The sequence below is a fragment of the Mustela putorius genome, unplaced genomic scaffold (genome assembly GCF_011764305.1).
Source record: "Mustela putorius furo isolate JIRA1106 unplaced genomic scaffold, ASM1176430v1.1 tig00000129_pilon_pilon_pilon, whole genome shotgun sequence".
NCBI lineage: Eukaryota > Metazoa > Chordata > Mammalia > Carnivora > Mustelidae > Mustela > Mustela putorius.
The window spans coordinates 43,720,469-43,741,610 of record NW_025421290.1 but is presented as its reverse complement, the minus strand read 5'-3'; the positions used below and the strand labels follow the sequence as shown (position 1 = coordinate 43,741,610).

At 54.3% G+C, this 21,142-nt stretch overlaps 1 protein-coding gene across 2 annotated transcripts; it reads right to left on the bottom strand.

Moving 5' to 3' along the window:
* Positions 1 to 486: 486 nt before the first annotated feature.
* Positions 487 to 9,459, bottom strand: SERPINA3 (serpin family A member 3). Of its 2 annotated transcripts, none has more exons than XM_045073237.1 (5): positions 9,356 to 9,459; positions 7,235 to 7,888; positions 3,948 to 4,221; positions 1,879 to 2,029; positions 487 to 896 (listed from the first exon to the last, which is right to left on the bottom strand). In XM_045073237.1, the coding sequence occupies exons 2-5, from the start codon at positions 7,869 to 7,871 to the stop codon at positions 693 to 695; spliced, it is 1,266 nt and encodes a 421-aa protein (XP_044929172.1). In that variant the 5' UTR covers positions 7,872 to 7,888; positions 9,356 to 9,459; the 3' UTR covers positions 487 to 692. The 2 variants fall into 2 exon arrangements, with proteins under 2 accessions (XP_044929172.1, XP_044929176.1); XM_045073241.1 differs by having other exon boundaries at positions 9,360 to 9,453.
* Between the last annotated feature and the right edge of the window lie 11,683 nt (positions 9,460 to 21,142).

The following is a 21,142-nucleotide window of genomic DNA, read 5'->3' as shown; positions in this document are numbered from 1 at the left end:
CTGAGGGGTTTGTTTCTTGTGCAGCAGTTGGAACTCATGAGGCATGTGTCAGGCTCTGGCCAGGAACTTACAAAGTAGCTACTCTTCCCCAGATTGGGGGTGTCGGGGGGGGGGTAAAAGGAGGGATCCTGGAAGAGAGAAGGTCCTAAGACCGAGGAGTCTAGGGGCTCTACCAGATGGGGTCAGGGTCGGGGGTCAGCATGTGGCCACATCCTGGGCCCAGGGGAGGGAAAGAGTGAGACTAGAACTGGGGACAAGGGAGCCCACAGAAGAAGGGACCGGATAACACTCTCCCCTCCCCTCCCAGGCCTGAGGTCCAGGGGGGCTTGGCCACAGGCACAAAGCCTGCTTCCGGCCAGGCTTCTGCAGCTGAAGGCCTGGGTGAGACTGAGCCCAGTGGGAGGTCTTGGAGCTTAGGCTCCAGGCACAGGCAGCTACAGGGGCCTGGAGTCAGGAAGATCAGGATAGAAAGACACAAAGAAAGTGTCCGGTCTGAGAAAGAGAGTTTATTGCCATCTGGAGGTCTCAGAGCCTCTGATCAAAAAGTCCCGAGGCTCCCAGGGCACATGGAAGCCACCAGAATCACTGTCACCTTCTAAGGGATGAGCAAGGATGGGCCTGGCCTGTGGCTCTTTGATACATGGCGGCTCAGGCTGCATCAGAGACCTGGCACCTGAGAAGGAGGGGCAGCCCTAAGCTTGGTTGGGGTTGGTGACTTTGCCCCAGAAGAGGATGTTCTTGGTATCTCTGTGAAGTATGCACACAAGAAAGGGTCTGTTGAAATGCACAGTCATCAGTGGACCCATTTTTCCGGACAATAAAATAATTTTACTTCCCGTGGCGGCCGCGGCTTCCGTGCCCTCCTCCGCCACATCGAGCAGGGCCTTGTGGACCACCTGTGGGAACACGAGAGCATAATGCACTGTAGGTCTGGTGGGTGAGGGGTGAGGGGCTCGCCTGAGAGCCCGGAGGGGACAGACATTCACGCAACCTTGACCCTGGCCCATCACGGATTGGCGGGGCGTGGCAGGGGGGGGGTGTTCCTCCTGACAGCCCTGTCCCTGGTTCTGAGTGGTTCTGATGCACAGATACACAAACTGAGGCTCCCAGGCTGTGAGGGGTCGCGAAGGATCGTGAAGATAAAGGGGAGGGGCCCCCTGATCTGGAAGCCCCTCTGTCTGAATGCAGAGACTGTGCTGCCCCCCAAACACTCACTACTGAGAAGAGAACAATCGCAAGTGACTTTCTAGCAGCCTCTCCACCTGAAGCAGCTGCTGCGGATGTCCCTGGGGACCCACGGGCCTCCCTGCTCTTAGCCCCGTCTGCAATGACCTTGGCGCCCTGGGCTACTTTGTGTAGATGTGGCTTCACATCCCTGAACCCCATAGGCCCCTCTACACACCTCCCTCCATGACCATGTCTTTTGGAAGGAGGGGTGCAGAGGGGGGCAGACACCTTGCCTCATTCCGAGGACCTTGTTTTCGGAGCACAATGCAAGGGACCCTCTGTGTTTCTTTCACACCCCTCACACCTGCCATTCACACTCCCATTTTACAGGAAAACTGAGGCATCCAGCACTTGAAGTATTGGCTGCTGTAGGCAGTAAAAGGGGCAGTGTGGATGGGCTGGGGTCCATCCCCAGTTCACACCAGGCTCTTCCCCATGAATGGCTTCGGGGTCACAGTATATTACAGGGGAGGTGGGGACCCAACATGCTTGCCACACAGCTCTCCTGAGCTTGGGGCAGACCCACGAGGGGGACGGCGTAATGAGAGATGCTGTTATTCACGCAAATTCAAGGTCATCCGGTTGTCCGCCTTGCCTTTATCATTCAAGCTCAGATACAGAGGACAAATGATCTAACGTCTTAACACTCACCTGGGAAACTGCCAGGTTCTTCTCCCCTGTGACTCCTGACAGGTCGGCCTGGGGGGTGAAGACTTCCCTCACGCCCAGCTGGGGAAGTATCTCTTCCAGATTATAGCTGCTGGAGATGGAAAACTTCGGCAGGTAGAGGTTGTCTATCGTCCTAGGAAGGGAGAAACAAGAATTTGAACACCTGCTTGCCTCAAGGCTCGCCTTCTCCCACCTCGAGGCATGGTCTTCCCTGGTTTCCTTTTCTGACCACCCCCTTCTTGCTGGAAAGAAGAGCTCATTTCCTCAGTTTCTTGATCTCTCATGCTGAAGTGACTGCGTTCGAAGGGCCTGGAGGGATCCTGAGACTAGCAAAGGAAGGTCCCCATCTTGGCTGTCTGGTGAGCTCCGTGAGAGCAGTAAGATTTCTGCTTCGGGGCAGAGCTGCTGGTGAGTTCTTAGAGCAAGAGCAGATACCTTCCATCTACAAGCCTTGCTCTTGCTCTCTCTCTCTCTCTCTGTTTATATCTCTAAGACTTCTGTCATGGTCTGCCTGCTTTGACACGTACCAGATCCGAGGAGGCTGTGACTCCCAGCAAACCCTGAGTGCCACGAACAGGGAAGGTATCAGTTTCTCTCCATATTCATTCATTCACCACCCCCTCCCTTCACTCAACACACATTCACTGAGCACCCACAAAGGGCTAGAACTGTGTTAAGTCAGGTGTCCTCAGTGCTTTGTGAATCAGAGGTGTGTGAAGAAAGTTCTAGCCATTCACAACGAATCATCAGCCCCGGCCAGGTGGGAGCTAGACACCGCCTCCCCGTGGCCCCACCCTCAAGGACCAGGCCCAGAATTCACTCTGCTTTGTGGGTCCTCCTTGACTTCAGTCTTCCCAATTCCATATCCTAGCCTGTCTCTAACCTCAGGTTCATCTGAAACTTGACCGCCTCTGACATGTCTCACGTGGATCGCTGCCCTGGGCTCCTCGCCGGTCGTCCTGCCTCCCTGCTGGTCCTTGTGGTCTATTCTCCACTCAGCCTCCTAAGTGATCTATTTAAAAACAATACTCAGGACATCCACTCTATGGCCCAAGACCTTGGGATGAGTCCCTGTTTCACTTAGAGGAGGAAGAGGCAAGGTTCCCAGGGGTCTGCAGGGCGCTCCTGAATCCGAGCCGTCCCGGTGGACCCCCTGACTTCTCCGGACTCTTGCGCTGCTCCAGCCTCTCTCTCACCTCACTAACCCTCAAACTCACCAGACTTTGCACAGAGGCTTTGCATTGACTGTTCCCTCTGCCAAGAATGCTTTTCCCCAACCTACCCACAGGGCTCGGGCCCTCACCCCTTTCATATCAATGCTCAAATATCACCTAATGGTGATCCTATTTAAAACCACAAACTACCTCCTGGTTGGTGCAGTTTTCCTTGTCATTTTACCCCACTCTATCATCTACCCACACGCCCTCAGTTCTTAATGTCGAACATACTAAATAACTGACCTATTTGTTATATCCCTCTATTTTCTCATTTCCCAGTGACAAAGTAAGCTCCATGAGAACAGGAGATTTTTGGTGTAATTGCAGACATGTCATCTGGGTCTAAACCAGTGCCTGGTGCCTACTAGGAGCTCCATTAACCTACGTGACCTGTGCCAAATGGATGAACAGATTAATGAATGAATGTTAACAGCCAGCGCAGAGCTGGTGCTTGGAGCCCGTTCTGGCTTTGGCCTTCAGCTGATCGCGGAACCATCTGTCCCCTCTGGCTTCAAGAGGTCAAGACAAGGAGAGGGCAGGCATGAGGACTGGGTTGAGTTAAGGAGTCCCTGGGACCTGAACATGTTGATGTCGGAGGCAGCATCACCCCTGTCCCATTCAAGGTCATCATGTCTCATAGAACAAACATTTTCAGGCTCAAAGCCACACAGACAGCCAGGGCAGGGTGTCCCCAAGCTCCACCTGTGTTGGGATGGCTTCCCTAGGGAGGAAGGAGGCCCTGGGTGCTGGGGGTGCAGGGAGTCCAGGAGCGGGGGGAAGCGGGAGCGCCTGAGAAGGGAAGAAGGAGGGATGGCCTCATCCCCAGGTCGTCACCTCATCTGCAATGAGTCTGTCCACCTCCTCAGTGTCTCCGGGAGCAGGCTGGCCTCCACCGCCCCCATGCTGCCCTGGTCGGGGAGGATGAAGAGTGCGCTGTCCGTACTGGTGTACGGGAGCTCCACCATCGTGCAGCCCAGTGCCTCGTCTCGGAAGTAAGGTGTCCACACGTCCTCCAGGCTCATCATGGGCACCTTTACCGACCTGCTCTTGCTCACGTAGAACTTGGACTTGAAGGTGTCTCGGGGGTCAAAGGGTGTCTTCCATTTGGCTGAAGGTCAGAGAACTCTGTGAACACAAGGGCTGCCCTGCTCCGACCCCTCCTCCGCCCGGGTTCTCTGGGTCATGGATACACTCCGAGTGCCACCGGCCCTGCCACTGGCCCCACCTTGGTCTGCAGAACACGTTGGCAAGTGGGTGGGCCACTAGGGACAGGGGTGATAAGCCACACAGGTTTGGTTGGGACGTGACAGTGAGACAAAGATCTGGTTAACTGTGGTAAGTGAGAGACTGACAGGAGTTTGGGAATAGTGGGTGCAAAACAGAGGTGGGGGAGAGGCAGGAGAGGGGAGAGACGGGAGAGGGGACCCCGAGCACTGTGAGGGGTGGCAGCAAGGGGAGCAGGGGGAGGAATGGGGAATCCCTGACCCTCTAAAAGGGACAATACTAGTAACTCACTGGTAGTCATCGGCGTTATAATGTACACACATGCCCACAGCCTGGTCAAACACGCCGATACAAGGGGAAATGGGGAATTTGACGGTGGGACAGAGCTTAACTGAGGGGGGAGGCCATAGGGTTCCCCAGGAAGGGCATAGGGCATCCCCAGGAAGACTGGAGCCTTCAGTGCGGCGGGGGTGGGGAGAGCTCCTGGGGAGACTAGAGACCGGGGGCTTGCTGGGGAATGTGCACAACCCCCACCCCCCCACCCACACACCACTGTTGGAGTCAGGAGAGGAGGGGAAAGCCAGGCCAGCTGGTGTGTCCCTAGGGCAGGCAGGGTGTTAGGAGGGGCAAATCAGGAGACACATAGAACAAGCAGCACATCGGGCCTGGATTAGCTTTATAGGGAAATCTTGTTTCAGGCCTTCATCCGCAGCCAGAAACACAGGCCCTGGGAGGATTTGCCCCAGGACTAAGCCATAACCCCCAGTGCAGGCTTTCGGTGACTCCACCCAGCTCCTGATCACCCACCAACTCCATGACGCTTCTATGGGACTCTGTCTATTTTTGGTGCCCATGGGGACCAGGGCTCCACAGGGCGGACTCTGTCTGTGCACGCCCCGCCTCTTCAGATCTCATGGGCTGGGGGGCTTGTGTTTCTCAAGTTCTGACCCATGGGACCAGGCCCTAGACCAACTGGAACTTGAGAATGGGCCCTGCCTGGGATCCTGCCCTCCCCCAAGGTCCTTCTCCCAATGGTGACCCAGCTGATACCACCCCCAAGATGATGGGGGGCACTGTTGCAGAACCCTGGGATGGCCAGGTTCCTTAAATGCTGTCTTCCCATGTAGACGGGACCTCCCTCCCCACCCCACCTGCCCCACACTGAGTCCCTGGCTAGGACAGCCCCAGGTCAGAATGGCCCAGCAGTGCCCAGGCAGAGGGCTTCCTGAGCCCAGGCATGACCCGTCCTATGCACAGGCCCCTCTTCAGGGAGGAAGCTGAAGTTCATGCCCAGCCTGGAGGGATGTAAGAGGCCACTCCTTCCTCCTGGGAGCCAGGCACGTTTGAGTCAGAGTAAAAAGCGCCAATCTCCCTCAGACAAAGGGTTGCTGGGCCCCTCTGCAGGGACTTCCTACAGTGGCAGAACGTCATTCGGAAAACCCTAAGACTAAGTGGGAACCCACGGAATGGGAGAAGATATTTGCAAATGGCAGGACAGATAAAGGGCTGATATCCAAGATCTATAAAGATTGTCTCAAACTCAGCACCCAAAACTCAAATAACCCAGTCAAAAAATGGGCAGAAGACATGAACAGACACTTCTCCAAAGAAGACATAGAGATGGCCAACAGACACATGAAAAAGTGTTCCACATCACTAGCCATCAGGGAGATTCAAATCAAAACCACATGGAGATACCAGTGGTATCTAACATGTCAGTTAGAATGGCAAAGATTAACAAGACAAGAAACAACAAGTGTTGGCAAGGATGTGGAGAAAGGGGAAACCTCTTACACTGTTGGTGGGAATACAAGTTGGTGCAGCCAATTTGGAGAACAGTGTGGAGATTCCTTAAGAAATTAAAAATAGAGCTACCCCATGACCCTGCCATTGCGCTACTGGGTATTTACCCCAAAGATACATATGTAGTGAAAAGAAGGGGCACGTACACCCCAATGTTCGTAGCAGCAATGTCCACAATAGCCAAACTATGGAAGGAGCTGAGATGCCCTTCAACAGACGAATGGATAAAGAAGATATGGTCCATATATACAATGGAAGATTACTCAGCCATCAGAAAGAATGAATACCCACCATTTGTATCAATACTGATGGAACTTGAGGAGATTATGCTGAGTGAAATAAGTCAAGCAGAGAGAGAGTCAATTGTCATGTGGTTTCACTCATATGTAGAACATAAGGATTAGCATGGAGGACATTAGAGGAAAGAAGGGGAAACTGAAAGGAGGGATATCAGAGGGGGTGAGGAACCATGAGAGACTATGAACTCTGGAAAACAATCTGAGGGTTTCAGAGCGGGGGTTGTGGGGGAATGGGGTAGTCTGGTGTTGGGTCCTAACGAGGGCACATGATCTAATGAGTGCTGGGTGTTATATGCAACTAATGAATCACTGAACACTGCATCAAAAACTAATGATGTACTCTACAGTGGCTAACTGAACACAACAGAAAAAATGTAAATAAAATAAAATAAATTTTAAAAATCCTAAGGGCGCCTGGGTGGCTCAGTGGGTTAAGCCGCTGCCTTTGGCTCAGGTCATGATCTCAGGGTCCTGGGATGGAGTCCCACATCGGGATCTCTGCTCAGCAGGGAGCCTGCTTTCTCCTCTCTTTCTCTGCCTGCCTCTCTGCCTACTTGTGATCTCTCTCTGTCAAATAAATAAATAAAATCTTAAAAAAAAAATCCTAAGAGAAAACAATGCCTTCAGGCAGGGCGGGGCCTCAGGGACCTACCTCCTCCCCTCCCCCACCCCAGACCAGAGGCACCTGCTCCATGGTGTTTTCCCCAATAACACGGTTGGCTACACCAGGCCAGAATAAGGCCCCAAAGTCTCAGAACTAAAACTCTGCTTCCAAACCCTAAGCCAGGCACTCACCTTTAAGGAAGATGTAGTTCACCAAGACCATGGCTGTGTTCAGGTCAAGGTCCTTGACCAGATCCACAATTCTCCCCTGGGTCTGATTCTTCACATAGTCATTGATGAGCTTCTTGGCCGCGGCAGATTCCTGGAAGTTGGTGGAGAAGGCCTCAGAGGCGTAGAGCACCCTGGCATCTTCCATGAACTTCTCCAGCAGCTTGAGCGACTCACTGACGAACATGGCGTTGCCAACGCTCAGCTGCAGCTCATTGCTGGGTTGGCGGAGGGTTCGAAGCAGGTGCTGGAAACCCCGGTGGATTTCAGTGTCTGGGGTCTCTGTGAGGTTGAACTTGAGGCCTTCGAGGATCTCCGTCAGGGTGGTGTTTTGGGCCCCCAGGGATAGGAAGGCCAAGGCAATAGAGATGCTTAGCGGGGAGAAGATGACATTCTTGTTGGGGGTCCTCGCAGCCAGTTGCTTATAGAGGCTGAGGGCGAAGTCAGTGTTGCTGGAGGCTAATCGGAGGCTGTCCACAGGAGTCTCATTGTGTAGGTCCTCCTGGGTCACATTTGGAGGGTCAAGCACGCCGCCCGGGGCGCAGTGGACAGGGGGGCAGAGCCCAGCCACCAGGAGCCCCAGAGCCAAGAGGAGCCACATCCCCTCTGTCCTCAATTCTGTAAAACAAAGCTCCTTTAAGTGTTGGGGGGGCAGATGGTGCCCCAACTGCCTCTCACTGCTCCCTCCGCCCCCACCGTGTGGCCTGTGTTCCAGCCTCTGCTTGTTAGCTTTGTGACTTTCCTGGGTAGGCACGCTCATAGGCACCCAACATACACGATTACGTGACCCTCGAGGTACGTGCTGTACGTACTGTACGTACTGTAATTTTGCCCTTTTCCCCAAGGGAGAAACTGGGCGCAGAGCAGAAAGGGGCTCACTCACAGTCGCCACAGCAAGTGGGGGAGCAGCGGGGGGAAAGTGGTCAGCCTGGCTCCCGACTCCTGGTTGGGGGAGACCAGGGTGGGCTTCAGAGCTGCAGAGACCTGGACTGGGATTTCATGTGGGCTACTTGCCATTGCTGTGTGTTGACAAGTAAGTGACTGACCCTCTCTGAGCCTTGGTTCCCACCTCCGCACAACACGCTGAGTAGCTCCCATGAGACAAACCGGGAAGGTGCTGGGCTCCTAACGGGGTTGCCGAGGCGGCCTTCCTCCCACAGGCCACCCACTCTCTGAAACTGCCCACCAGGCCAGAGCTGTGGGTCCGCGGGGAGAGAGGATGGAGGCACTGCTGGAAAGAGCCGGAGAGAGGGGCTGAGTTCAAAGCCGGTGACAGCAGCCAACAGGGTTGTTTACCTTCAGCCTTGGTCTACTCAGGCCCAGAGCGCAGAAGAGAAAAGGTCAGCTTCAGAGGTAGAGAGGGGAGTCCGGGAAGGGGAGGGGAGCTGAGCTGAGCTGCCTTCCATCAACAGGCCGGTGGGAGGAGGAGCCCAGGAGCTGCAGCTTCTGGATTGCCTCTTTGGTCTGCTTACCCTGGGGCTAATGCAACTGAATCTTTGAAAGAGTTAAACATCCCCCCGCCCCGCCCCCGCATCATTTCTGGAGAAAAAGAACTTTGTTTGGGCACGTTGGCAGGCTGGCTCTGTTTCTGAGCAGCCTGTTTTTCAGTGGCTGGACAGACACTGCCGGCCTGTCTGTCTGCCTGTCTGCTTGGCCAGGGGCCTTGGAGGGGAGAGGAGCTGAGGGACAGTCCTCCCTAGAGATTCCCTGGACTCTGCCCAGAGGGACCCCCACATCAATCTGGTGTGCATCTCGCTGTGAGACCAGTGCCTGGTCTCGTGTCCCCTGGGGGAGTTGCCTTCCAGAGTGTCCGCTGTGGGGGGGGTACAGAGGTGGCTAAACTCAGAATCCCATAGTGTGTGAGGCAGAAATCATCAAAGAGGCCCTTGGGGTATGCCCCCTTTTGCAGGTGGGAAAACTCAGACCCAGATGGAAGACATGTCTTTACAGGGCATGGCCTTTGTGTCCAGCCCTAGAGCTGTCCCGAGCGCTCTGGGACGCCCTTGCCAGGCTTCCTCCTGCCTCAGAGGCTCCAGACCTCTCTAGAAAAATGGGTTCCTTTGTTCCCGGGATATCACGGATTACCTGCCTTTGCTGCTGGCTGTCCTCAGCGATTCCAAAGCCACCGCCTGCCCAGAGTGCTAGATTTTCATGGGCGCTGACTCCTATTTACCCGTGCGAAGAGCTCCTCCCCTTGCTTGGGAAATGTTGGCAAGGACACCCAAGTGTCTGTTTTCACCTGGAGTGGCCAAATAATCATTTCTGGTAACATGAATTCATCAGAGCCAGTGGAATCAGCCAGTTACAGGAACAGCCCCCAACTGGCTTCTTAGAACAAAACAAAAAACAACTTTCCCCTTTCATTTTTGTCTTATGTTTATGAAACAGTCATTGAGGAGCATGTGAAAACTGAGAAAATACACAGAAGGACGTTGATAACGGTCCCCCAAATTCCATCCCCCAGCTAACATCTCGCGATTTCTGTTACAAGTCACTTTCTTTGACATGTGTGTGTATGTGGTGGGAAACTTCCTCCACACACTCAGATATATTTTTTAAAATGCAGCACACTGTATTGGCCTGCAGATGGATTCGCGCTTTGAGGCACCCCTCCCCTGTTCCCAGATTGAGGGCGTCAGTCTGAGGAGCTCGAGCATAGGGGAGCATAGGGGAGCACAGGTGTCGGGGGCCTCTGGTCTCAGGCACCCTCCATCCTGGGCGGCTTTCTCTTCATCCGAGGGCCCTTCCACTCTTGATTCGCACTCAGAGATGTAGTGACCTTGAGGTCTCCTTGGGCTTTCTCCCCGGCCTTTCTTGGGCTCCTGAGAAAACCTTCTCCTTGACCCTCATGGTCACGACCCTCCATCCATGACAAACTTGGGCAGACGTAGGGTGCCACAGAGCACAGCTTGGAAACCACCAGGTTGTCCGTAAGGGTGTGGCTGTGGCCTGCCGGGAATGTTGCCAGCTGGGTGGCCTCAAGCAACTGGAAATCCCTCAGGCTTAACCTCCCCATCGCTACAAAGCAGATAGTGACATTTTCCTGGCAGGGTGATGCAAAGGGTACAGGACATAACACAGATCGTAAGCTTCCTTCTGACAGGACTGTTCGTGCTGTGCCGTGTCTTGAGGTCCTTACCAAGTACGTGCTGGCCGATAAGCACTGAGGTGACTAAGGAGAGGTCCGGTCCCCTCCTTCCTGAAATGGTGACTTAATTTCCTTTTAGTTTCCATATATTTTCAGAATTGAATGCATAGTAAAATCTTACACAGAATCCCAGGGTCTCCTGGGTGGCTCAGTCAGTGAAGCATCTGCCTTCGGCTCAGGTCATGATCCCAGGGTCCTGGGATTGAGTCCCACGTCAGGCTCCCTGCTCAGTGAAGAGCTTCCTTCTCCCTCTCCCTCTGCCCCTCCCCCTGCCTATGCTCTCTCACTGTCATATAAATAAACAAGATATTTTTTTAAAAATTACTCAGACCCCTTGTATGCAAATAATGAATCATGGAACACTCCATCAAAAACTAATGATACACTATAGGTGACTAACAAAACATAATAAAAAAAAATTACACAGAACCCCACAAAAATAGTGGTTAAAACAAGGCTACAGTTTATTTCTCACTCACATCCGTTCAGGTGTGGACGTGGGTTGATTCGGCAGCTCCACTTGGTCGGGGGCCCGGGCTCCTTCTCTTCTGTGGCTCTGCCATTCCTGGGGTATGTTTGCTGCATCTTCCCCCTCTTCCTCCTTCCACTCTATCCTACCAACTACAGAGAAGCCCTTCCCCAGTGGAATCTTCTCTCTCTCTCTCCCTCTCCTTCTCTTTCTTGTTCCCAAAGCCTCCCAATCCTGAGCCCTCTACTTCTCCCGGAGACCTGAAATCATCATTCATTGGTTCAGGGCTATCGGGTGACCCCGTGGGTGGGGCTGGGTGGGGGTGCTTCGTCCGCCAGCAGAACATCTACTAGAACATCAGTGCCTGCCGTTCCTGGACTGACCGCCTCTTTGTATAGCCCGAGTCCCTCGTTTTGTTGAATAGACCTCTGTCCCTTTTCCATCTCAAGCATTGTCACCAAACCTTGGGCTGTGCCAGCCTCCCGAAAAGGGAGTGTATGACTTGCCCAAGAACCCTTCGCTGTTAAATGGTGGAGCTGGTGGAGTTTGGGCAAAATCAACCCAATGTCAAATCCAGGCTCTCCGTACCTTCCCATGCTCAAAAAAAGAAAAGTGTTTCCATCCTTGAACTTATGACAGAAAATGCCAATCTTGGGAGTACAATTCTCTTAAGATTTTATGTATCTATTTTAGAGAAAGTGAGAGCAGGGAGGGATAGAGGGGGAGTGGGAGAGAAAAATAATCTGAAGCAGAATCCACACTGAGTATAGCGCCCAGCCCCATGGGACTTGATCCCACGACCTCGAGATCATGACCTGAGCCAAAACCAAGAGTCAGACACTTCACTGACCGAGCCACCCAGGCGTCCCTTGGGAAAATAACTTTCTTTTAAAGATTTTATTTATTTATTTGAGAGAGAGAGAACAGTGAGAGACAGCATGAGGGGAGAAGGTTAGAGGGAGAAGCAGAGTCCCCATGCAGCTGGGAGCCCCACTATGGGACTCGATCTCAGGACTCTGGGACCACGACCTAAGCTGAAGACAGTTGCCCAAGCAACTGAGCCACCCAGGTACCCCGGGAATATAATTCTTGTACAGGTGTTGAGGACACATTTTTTTTTTTTTAGAAGTTGAAAGTGAGTTTAATGATTCTTTAAGACTTAAGACCTTTTGGTACTGATCCTAGATAGAACAACTTTCGCGTCATATAAGGCCCCAAACATTATAGCAAATCCATGAAACTATTTACATTGTAAACAGCAGTTTATTTTCATGTATATCTATGTTATGCAAATTAAACAATAAGGCCACCATGTTAAAGAAGACTGGTTTCCAATGCATGAGGACACTTTTTTTAAAAAAAGATTTTATTTATTTATTTGGCAGACAGAGATCACGAGTAGGCAGAGGCAGGCAGAGAAAGAGGGGGAAGCAGGCTTCCTGCTGAGTAGAGAGCCCAATGCGGGGCTCGATCCCAGGACCCTGGGATCATGGCCTGAGCCGAAGGCAGACGCTTTAACCCATTGAGCCACCCAGGTGACCCAGAGGACACTATTTTTATAAGGTGTGGCTTGTCCGTAGGTCTGAGTAGGGAAGGCTGCCTCTTTAATGTGGATTGGGGTCCCAGCTGAACAGGGTCTGTCCTGGCCTGTCCCCATGTCCTACCTGGGACAACAGATGGGCATTTTTCTCGGACTTGAGATGGACCGAGGTGAGCAGCCCAAAGGGAGCTGGAAAGTTCCACTTGGCTTTGGTGGGGTCAGGGCCAAGGTCTCCAGCAGCCTACTGCTGGGGCTCAGGGAAGTGAGGAGAGAGACAGGCAGAGATAGGCAGAGGCCAGAGGGGCACTGGCCTTTGGGGTCCGTTTGGGTGTGTCTGTTGCACCTGCCTCAAAGGGGAAGATGAGAAAGTCAGACCACAGGGGCTCAGCCTGGACCTGAGGCTGGCAGGTGCTCTGTCTGTAGGACAGTCACTCCTACTGTCCCCAGCCACCTACGGCATCCATCAAGACTGGACTGACTTGGGTCTTGCAAACGTGACCATTGTGCTCTGTTGACCGCTTTCCATAGTTCTCGCCTTCCCGTTGTTGCCACCGATTTCTGAATGCCAGCTGGGCACAGGCAGGCTCCAGGAAGCCTTAGGAAAAGCGTTGGGCACCCCATATGGGCTGCGGTTGCATGTGGAAAAGAGTGTACTTCTGGGGCACGACCAGGGCAGGGGTGGGTGGCAGGAACCCGAGTAAGAAGGTGTCCCACCTCCACAGAGCAGGTGAGGCTGGGAGGGACAAAGGCCAGATCCTTCCAGAGAGCTTCTTCCTGGAGGCTGGGGAGGCGGCGGTCATGGGAAGGGCCCCACCCAGCCAGGCTCCTCCCGCGTCACAGCTCTGCCACCACCTACCATCTGGGTGACTTGAGGCTTGTCCTTTCGCCTCTGTGAAACTCCTTTGTCAATCATCGCCCCTTAAATAATTCTTAGGAAGCAGAAATGAGACCCTGATGACTGCCCAGGCCCCAGAGCGGGTCGTGCCTTCTCTCCTCCAGGCCAGTGAGTGGACTCAGCTGCTGGCTGGAAAAGGACAGAGGGCGGCTGCTGTCCCTGACACTCAGTCCTCTCTCTGGCTGTGTTTGCGCTGACCTGGTTTCCTGTGGCTGGAGATGCTGGCTGCGGATCGGAGGCGTGTTTGCCAGTTCCCCTCAGCACCGCCCTGACTGTGCCCCCGTGAATTCCGGGTGCCCGTGGGAGGATCTGGCCGAGCAGGAGCAGGGACACTTCCCTCCTCTGTTTTGCTTGCAGCTTGGTCATCTGTCCTTTTAAGGAGGGAGCCGCTTGCCATCACCTGCTTTCATTTCCTGTTCTAGGCAGCATCTGAGGACTCCTGGTGAACAGGGACTTTGGGTTCAGAGCAGCCCTGTCCCCGACTTACCCCTGACATCCTGATGTACCCTGAGTTTTACATCTGAGGGAAATCGAGGCACAGAGAGATGGTGCAGGTTCCGGGCGGCAGGGAGCCCACGCCCCTGCCCTCTCTGAGAGACATGGTGTCCATCCTGGCTGGCCTAGGCCCAGTCCCACACAGTGGTGGCCCACCAACCTCAGACCCAACAGCCCGGCTGAAGGCAGCTTTGTCCTCGCTCTGTGCCAGCCCATTGGCCGGGTCCCCGCATTTGGTCTGGAAAACACGGCTGGTGGCCGGGCAGTGGGTGAGAGTTTCTGATGTTAGGGTCGCGGGATGGGAGGGGGACCATAGGCTGCAGAGCTCTTGGTAAACCCAGGTATGGTTGAGGGGAAGCCCTTGTGAGCCCCCACTTCGTCCCACACCCCCTCCAGCACTCTGGGCTGGCCTCAGACCCTCTCCCAGGCCACAGGCCCTTCCCAGTCCCCCAGTCTGGAGGGTGTCCCATCACTCAGCTCCCACATCTCACCTGGGGGGATGTGGCTCTTTCCAAGCTCCAGAGATTTCTGGTAAAAAGAATGTGGACACCACTGTCTCCTTGGCATCTCTCCTTAGTGATCCCTGAAAAGGATCACACCGTAAATCGAACCCCCTGCTGTTCCCTGCCCGCCCCCAACCTGCCTGTTCCTTCCTGCCTCCCAGTGAGTGGTGCCTCTCTCTCTCCCAGACTGGGGGCCTTCCCCCGGCCCCTTCAGTGTGGGGCAGGGTCTCCCTCCTTCAGGTCCAGTTCTGGAGCCCCCACTCCAACCCCCGCCACTAGCACCGCTCCCCACAGCAGGGACCCTCAAGCTGTGTGCCCTCGTCCCCACCAGCACCCTCCAGCCCATTTGCTACAGAATCACTTTAAGAATATGGGTCCTCTATGTGGAGAAAGGGGAACCCTCCCACACTGTTGGTGGGAATACAAGCTGCTGCAACCACTCTGGAAAACAGCATGGAGGTTCCTCAAAAAGTTGAAAATAGAGTTACCCTATAACCCAGCAATTGCACTACTGGGTATTTACCCCAAAGATATAAACGTAGTGATCCGAAGGGGCACGTGCACCCAAATGTTTATAGCAGCAATGTTCACAATAGCCAAACTATGGAAAGAACCTAGATGTCCATCAACAGATGAATGGGTAAAGAAGATGTGGTATATATACACAATGGAATACTATGCAGCCATTAAAAGAAATGAAATCTTGCCATTTGCAATGATGTGGATGGAACTAGAGGGTATTATGCTTAGCAAAATAAGTCAGTCAGAGAAAGACAATTATTATATGATCTCCCTGATATGAGGAAGTGGAGATGCAACATGGGGGGTTTGGGGGTAGGAGAAGAATAAATGAAACAAGATGGGATCGGGAGGGAGACAAAATGTAAGAGACTCTTTAATGTCACAAAACAAACTGAGGATTTCTGGGGGGAGAGGGGTTGGGAGAGGGGGGTGGGGTTATGGACATTGGGGAGGGTATGTGCTATGGTGAGTGCTGTGAAGTGTGTAAATCTGGAGATTCACAGACCTGTACCCCTGGGGCTAATAATACATTATGTGTTTATAAAAAATAAAAATTTAAAAATGAAAAAAAAAATTAATAATAATTAAAAAAGAATATGGGTCCTCCAGGGCCCTGTCCCACTTGGAACCCTGGCAGCCTCCCCTGGTCCAGAAGCCCCTACATGTTCTCAACTCCCCACCCCACCCCTACAGCTGGGACACCAGACCTCAGGGGCCTGAAATACACTCCGCAGAGCAGAGCTGTCTCTGCAGAACCCACGGCCCCCCAGCTTGGACCAGGAGAAGGGAGGGTTTCGGCTTCCTTTACAGGCAAGGAGACCTACTGGAACATTCTGTCTCAGGCTTCGGTTTGATGCAATCGTGGGTGAGTCAACACCTTTGTTATACTTTGGGCTGCACATCGTGTGGTAGGAGGCCTCCCGTGGTCCTTCCTGGTAGAACCAACCCTCCTTTGACTAGGCGAGATGTGTCCCCACCCCTCTTCCCATGCTGTCCCCATGATTGTCACTTCCCCATCTCTGCAGTGAGACTGTTGGCTTCTGGCCAATGGGGATGTGCTTCTCGCTCATCCTTGCTCCCTACAGAGAGAGCGGCCAGAATTAGCAAGCAAAAATGCTCACAATGGCTGGGCCATACTTCTACTAAAAAGTGATTTATTACCTGGAGTTCTCATTCAGCTGGGTGTCCTGTATGGTGTCAGCAGCCCACCTGCAGGGTGTGTTGGGGGTCCCCCCCAAGGAAGAGGGAAGTCCTAGGCAGTGACCTGAGGACTTGCAGAGGCATAGAATCCTCTGGAACCAGCTGGCCATCCCCTCATTCATTCCTCCAACGAGAACCCACTGTGGGCCAAGCCCTGTGCCGGGCACTGGCTGGAGAGACAACTTAGGGCCCCCACAGACACATAGAAAGAAGCAAACTATGGTGGAAAGTGCTAGAGGGAGGCAAGGGGAGCTGGGATGCCAGGGCCGGGCTGGGGAGTCAGGGCAGCTCCCCGGGCAGGGACCTCTGAGCAGAGCCCCGAGAAAGGGCTCTCAGTGCTCAGATGGGCATGAGCTCCAAGGTGCACCCGGGTTTTGGGGGTTTGCTCCCTGGCAGCTGGCCTGAAAAAATTAGCTGGAAAAACACCTGAAAGCAGAGAGCATCTGGGCCCGTGAGCCCCTGCAGGATGGGCCCGTGAGCCCCTGCAGGATGGGCCCGTGAGCCCCTGCAGGATGGGCCCGTGAGCCCCTGCGGGATGAGGGCCATCGGGCCCTGAGCGCGGGTGAGTGGCAGCTGCAGGGAGAGGGGGCGCCGAGGGCCTGGGGCCTGGGCCCAGTGAGACAGCCCTGCCCCCGACCAGTGGAGACACCAGTTCTGTGTGTGCATCTGAATCTGGGGACGAATGGACACCTTGTGTGTCGGCTCATGGGCACACCCAGGGCCCAGGCTCAGGCCCACACACCCCAGCCCCCCCTCATACTCCCTCATCCCCCTTCCCAGGCCTACCAGGCCCACCTTCCAGTTCCCACCCCAGCCTGGCCCCACGGCCCTTAATAATTTGCAAAGGAGCAGGGACCCGATCAAGTCCTCAGACGGTTTGTGGCAGCCTCTCTGGGAGGCTGAGGCAGAAGGAGGGGCTCCCAGAGAAGGCTCTGGAGCACCCCCCGCCCCTAGGCATCCAGTGGATTCTCAGCTCTTAGAACCACCGAGAAGGCTGCGGTGGGATTAACCACAGAGCAGCCCCTGCTCTCCAGCAGGCGGGGCGTAGGCACGTGTGTGTGTGTGTGTGTGTGTGTGCGCACGTGCACATACGTGTGGGCTGCAGTGTGGCTGTGTGTAGGAGCGTTTTGCTATCTGTACCCTGCCTGTATGCCTTCATGGACAGTCACCACGAGGAGTGGTGTATGGACACACACTGGGCTCTCCCAAGTGCCGAAAGGACCTGGCCATCTTGGAGCCACCTCCCTCCTACCTCATTCCTTGCAGAAAGGTGACAGATAATCCGTTCAGGGGTGCGGCTCTGCAGGAAACTGGAGAGGGGCACCGATGTCACCTGCTCGCCGTCCCCGATCCCTCGCAGCAGGAGGGATCTGACTCTGACTCTTTGTGAACGGAGACGTGCGGAGGCAGAGGGCAGTGCCAGGCATCAGCGGGTGGCATCCCGTGCCAGGTACGCAGGTGGCATCCGGCGGTCACTCCCCGCCCCGGCACCCTACACGGTGACATGGGTGCGGATGACGAGTGAGACTCCGGGCTCCAGCCACGTGTGTCCTCTTTCAGTCCCGTGAGCAGGAAGGACTCTCTGCCGTCTGGGTCTTTGCTTGTGATCTTCACCGGGTTCAGTCCTGCTTGTCCCTCAGATAGCAGCTTCCATGCCGCCGCCTCAGGGCTCCCTCTGGACCCCCCACTGCAGGTCGTCTCCCCAACCGTCCCTCTGGCACCCCATGCTTCTCCTTTACTGGCCTCCAGCTTCTGCCTTTACAACCCACTCCTGCCCCAGCCCCTCCTCTGCTTTGCTTTTTCTCTTCCTTAACATTTTTCTAAAGAAAACAGCTTTTTATTTTATAACAGGTTGTGACAGGCGGAAAGGCAGTAAAAACAGTGCAGGGAGTTCCCCTGACATAAATATCTGAGGTCTCTGCGGCGTATTTATCGAAACGGAGAAGTGGATGTCTGTACGATGCAGACTTACTTGTATTTTTTTTTAAAGATTTTATTTATTTATTTGACAGAGATCACACGTAGGCAGAGAGGCAGGCAGAGAGAGAGGGGGAAAGCAGGCTCCCTGCTGAGCAGAGAGCCCGATGTGGGGCTCAATCCCAGGACCCTAGGATCATGACCTGAGCCAAAGGCAGAGGCTTTAACCCACTGAGCCACCCAGGCACCCCAGACTTACTTGTATTTTAACAGGTTTTCCACTACCGTCCTTCTACTTTTCCTGGATCCCAACCAGAAAAGCACATTACATTTAATTTCCTCGTCTCATCCATCTCCCTTGGGGGGTGACAGCTCCCCAGGTGTCTGGGGACATCACAGACAGGTGCCTTATGAGCAGCAGAAATGTATTTCGCACGATCCTGGGGCTGGAAGTCCGAGGTCAGGGCCAGTGTGGTAGGTGCAGAGCCCTCTTTGGTCACAGGTTTGTGCCCTGCCACAGGATGGAGCAAGGGAGCTGTCTGCAGTGCCTTTCCCAAGGTCAGGAATCCTACTGATGGGGGCTCCACCCTCATGGCCTACCCACTTCTCAAGGGCCCGCCTCCTCCTCCCTTGGTGCAGTGGGGGGTGGGGGGGTGATAGGGTTTTGACCACTTAGTTAACGTGATGGGCGCCAGTGTCCTTCCCTCCCTGGGCTCTGTTTAGAGAAGCGAGGTGCCCCGTTGAGCTCATTCGCCACAACTCGTGTCATCAACAGACATGCGTCATACTCTACTTCTCTCTTTTATTCCTTGTTATTTTTTAATTTCACTGTCTCTCCAGGCAAGATAGTAGCTTCACCAGGGTAAGGATTTGGGGGATTTCCTTCCTTTATCTCCAGCACCTGGGACAGTTCCAGACAGAGTGGGCGGTGCATTACCTCCACAGACAAAAGGCATTGCCCTCACGGCAGATTGGACTCCAAGTTTATCTGTTCCCTTAGCTGGTTGTGACCAGAGCCTGTGTCTGCCAGGCCACCATTTAAGCCATGTATGAATTCCAGGCCCCTGTCCAGGCTCTTGGATGAATTTCCAGCCCCCAAATAATGGTTCTTGGCCAAAAGAATGTAAATAAGCAAGAGCGGGCAGGGCGTACTCGCTGGGATGTGAAATGTTTCCTCTTGGGAGTCCAGGGTCATTTTCTTGGCCCAGGTCTCCGCAGAAGAGGCAGGGGGCAGGAGTCCTCTGCCCTAGCGTTGTCCTCTGAGCTCTGGAGGCGGTGGGTTTGCTAGGGGAGGTCCTGAGAGTCCATGTGGTCAGAGAGGGAAATGATAGTGGGTTCCCAAGAACAAACTGGGGGTTGGCAACAGCAGCAGGAACCCGAAGGGAAGTGGCTCCTTTGGGCTAAGTTGTGTCCCCCACCCCATCCGTCTGTTGAAGCCCTAACCCCCAGCACCTTAGAATGACACTGTATTTGGAGACAGAGCCTTTAAAGAGGTGATTCAGTTAAAATAAGGTCGGTAAGGTGGGCTCTGGTCTAGTCAGACCAGGGGAGTCTGGGAGACCGGAGAGGAGGTTAGCACCCCGAGAGACGGCCATGTGAGGGCAGAAAGAGAGGAGACCATCCAGGAGCCCCGCCAAGGAGAGGGCCTCTGGACCACCCAACCCCGCAGACGCCTGGGTCTTGGACTCCAGCCTCCGGGACTGTGACATCACACAGTTTCTGCTGTTAAGCTGCCCTGTTACTGGATAGGATGGACAAGGTCAAGGGGAGAAACGGCCAGTGGGGCGCTGGGGGAGCAGGGGCACGCGGTGCGAGCGAGCACCCCTCCAGGCCTGAGTGGAGGTGTCCGCTCGCCTGCCAATGGGAGAGTGAGGCACACACTCAGGGGCGCTCAGGGTGTGATGCGGACCACCAAACCACCCTAATATGGGGAGGAAAGAGAACAGAAATGCCAGCCTCGTGTTCAGGGTCCCTGTCCCAGACGGCAACGCAGGCACCTCCTCCCCTTTGCTCCCCTTCACAGCCCCTATCCTAGCCCAGAATAAGGTCTCCATGGTTCCCGCACACACCAGCTCACTCAACACCATTCTCCAGCCCTTCCCTCTGCTGGGGTCCCTTCCCTGTTCCCAAACCTGCTGTCTGTGGAAGGCTTAATTACTCCTTAGACCAGCCGGGTACCATCTTTACCAAGAAAGCTTCCCTGATCTCTCTCTCTCTCTCTCTCTCTCCCAGGGGCTATATCATTTGGTTCATCCCAGGATTGTGTGACAATTGAGTTACGTGGCCTCCAATGACACCCCGCAAGAAGCTTCCATGTGTGACATGAGGTGTCATGGAGCCCAGCCTGCCCTCACACCTAGTAGCTGTTTTGTGGCCACGTGACCATGTGGCCATGTACCCAGTGACCTTCAGACAATGCTGGACCTTGTTCTGACACACAGTACACCGACTGGACCTCCCCCTGACCTTGGGCTGGCTGAGCAAACAGTAAGAGAAAGATCTAGGCATTTCGCAAAGGAAAGGCACACAGGAGCCCGATCTGACCCCACGAGGAGGCCCAATCCTGGAATGCTGACCTGAGCAGAAATCACAGACGCAGACAAGCTGTCCAGTTCCAGTCACGGCCATCCACCTGGCTGTACGTCAACACAGGCACCACCCGGGTCCCAGAGCCTGAGCCTCTCCCTGACCTCAGCCTCTGGGTAGTAGGCACTTATGTCCCCTCCATGAGACAGGTACACTGATAGACTGTGCTGAGGGATTCTGGAGATGACAGATGCCAAGTGTCCCCAGAGGGCTGGCCCTAAGTAGGTACTCAGTACTTCGTGGTGTGGCCAAAGCTTGGGGTTCTGACATCGTTTGGTCTAGGGGTTATTCTTGGGCAACACAGTGCATACTCTGGGATCAGAGTGGTAGAGGCAGCCTCATGGGGGTGGGGGGCAAGCTGAGGGGCAAGCACTCATATTTAAGGAGGTAGCTAATTAGGGGACAATGTGAGTGAAGGGCTCATTCACTCCATCATTGATTCTTTAAAGTGTTTGATCCCATTCATTTGGAAGACGACGACCTGTCTGTAGAGGCTTTCATAAAAGAAGAGAGAGGATAAGCTTACCTGCATCCCATGGGGGCAGATGGCTGAGAGGTCCCTGACCCAGGCTTCTGGGACATAGTCATGTCTTCCCT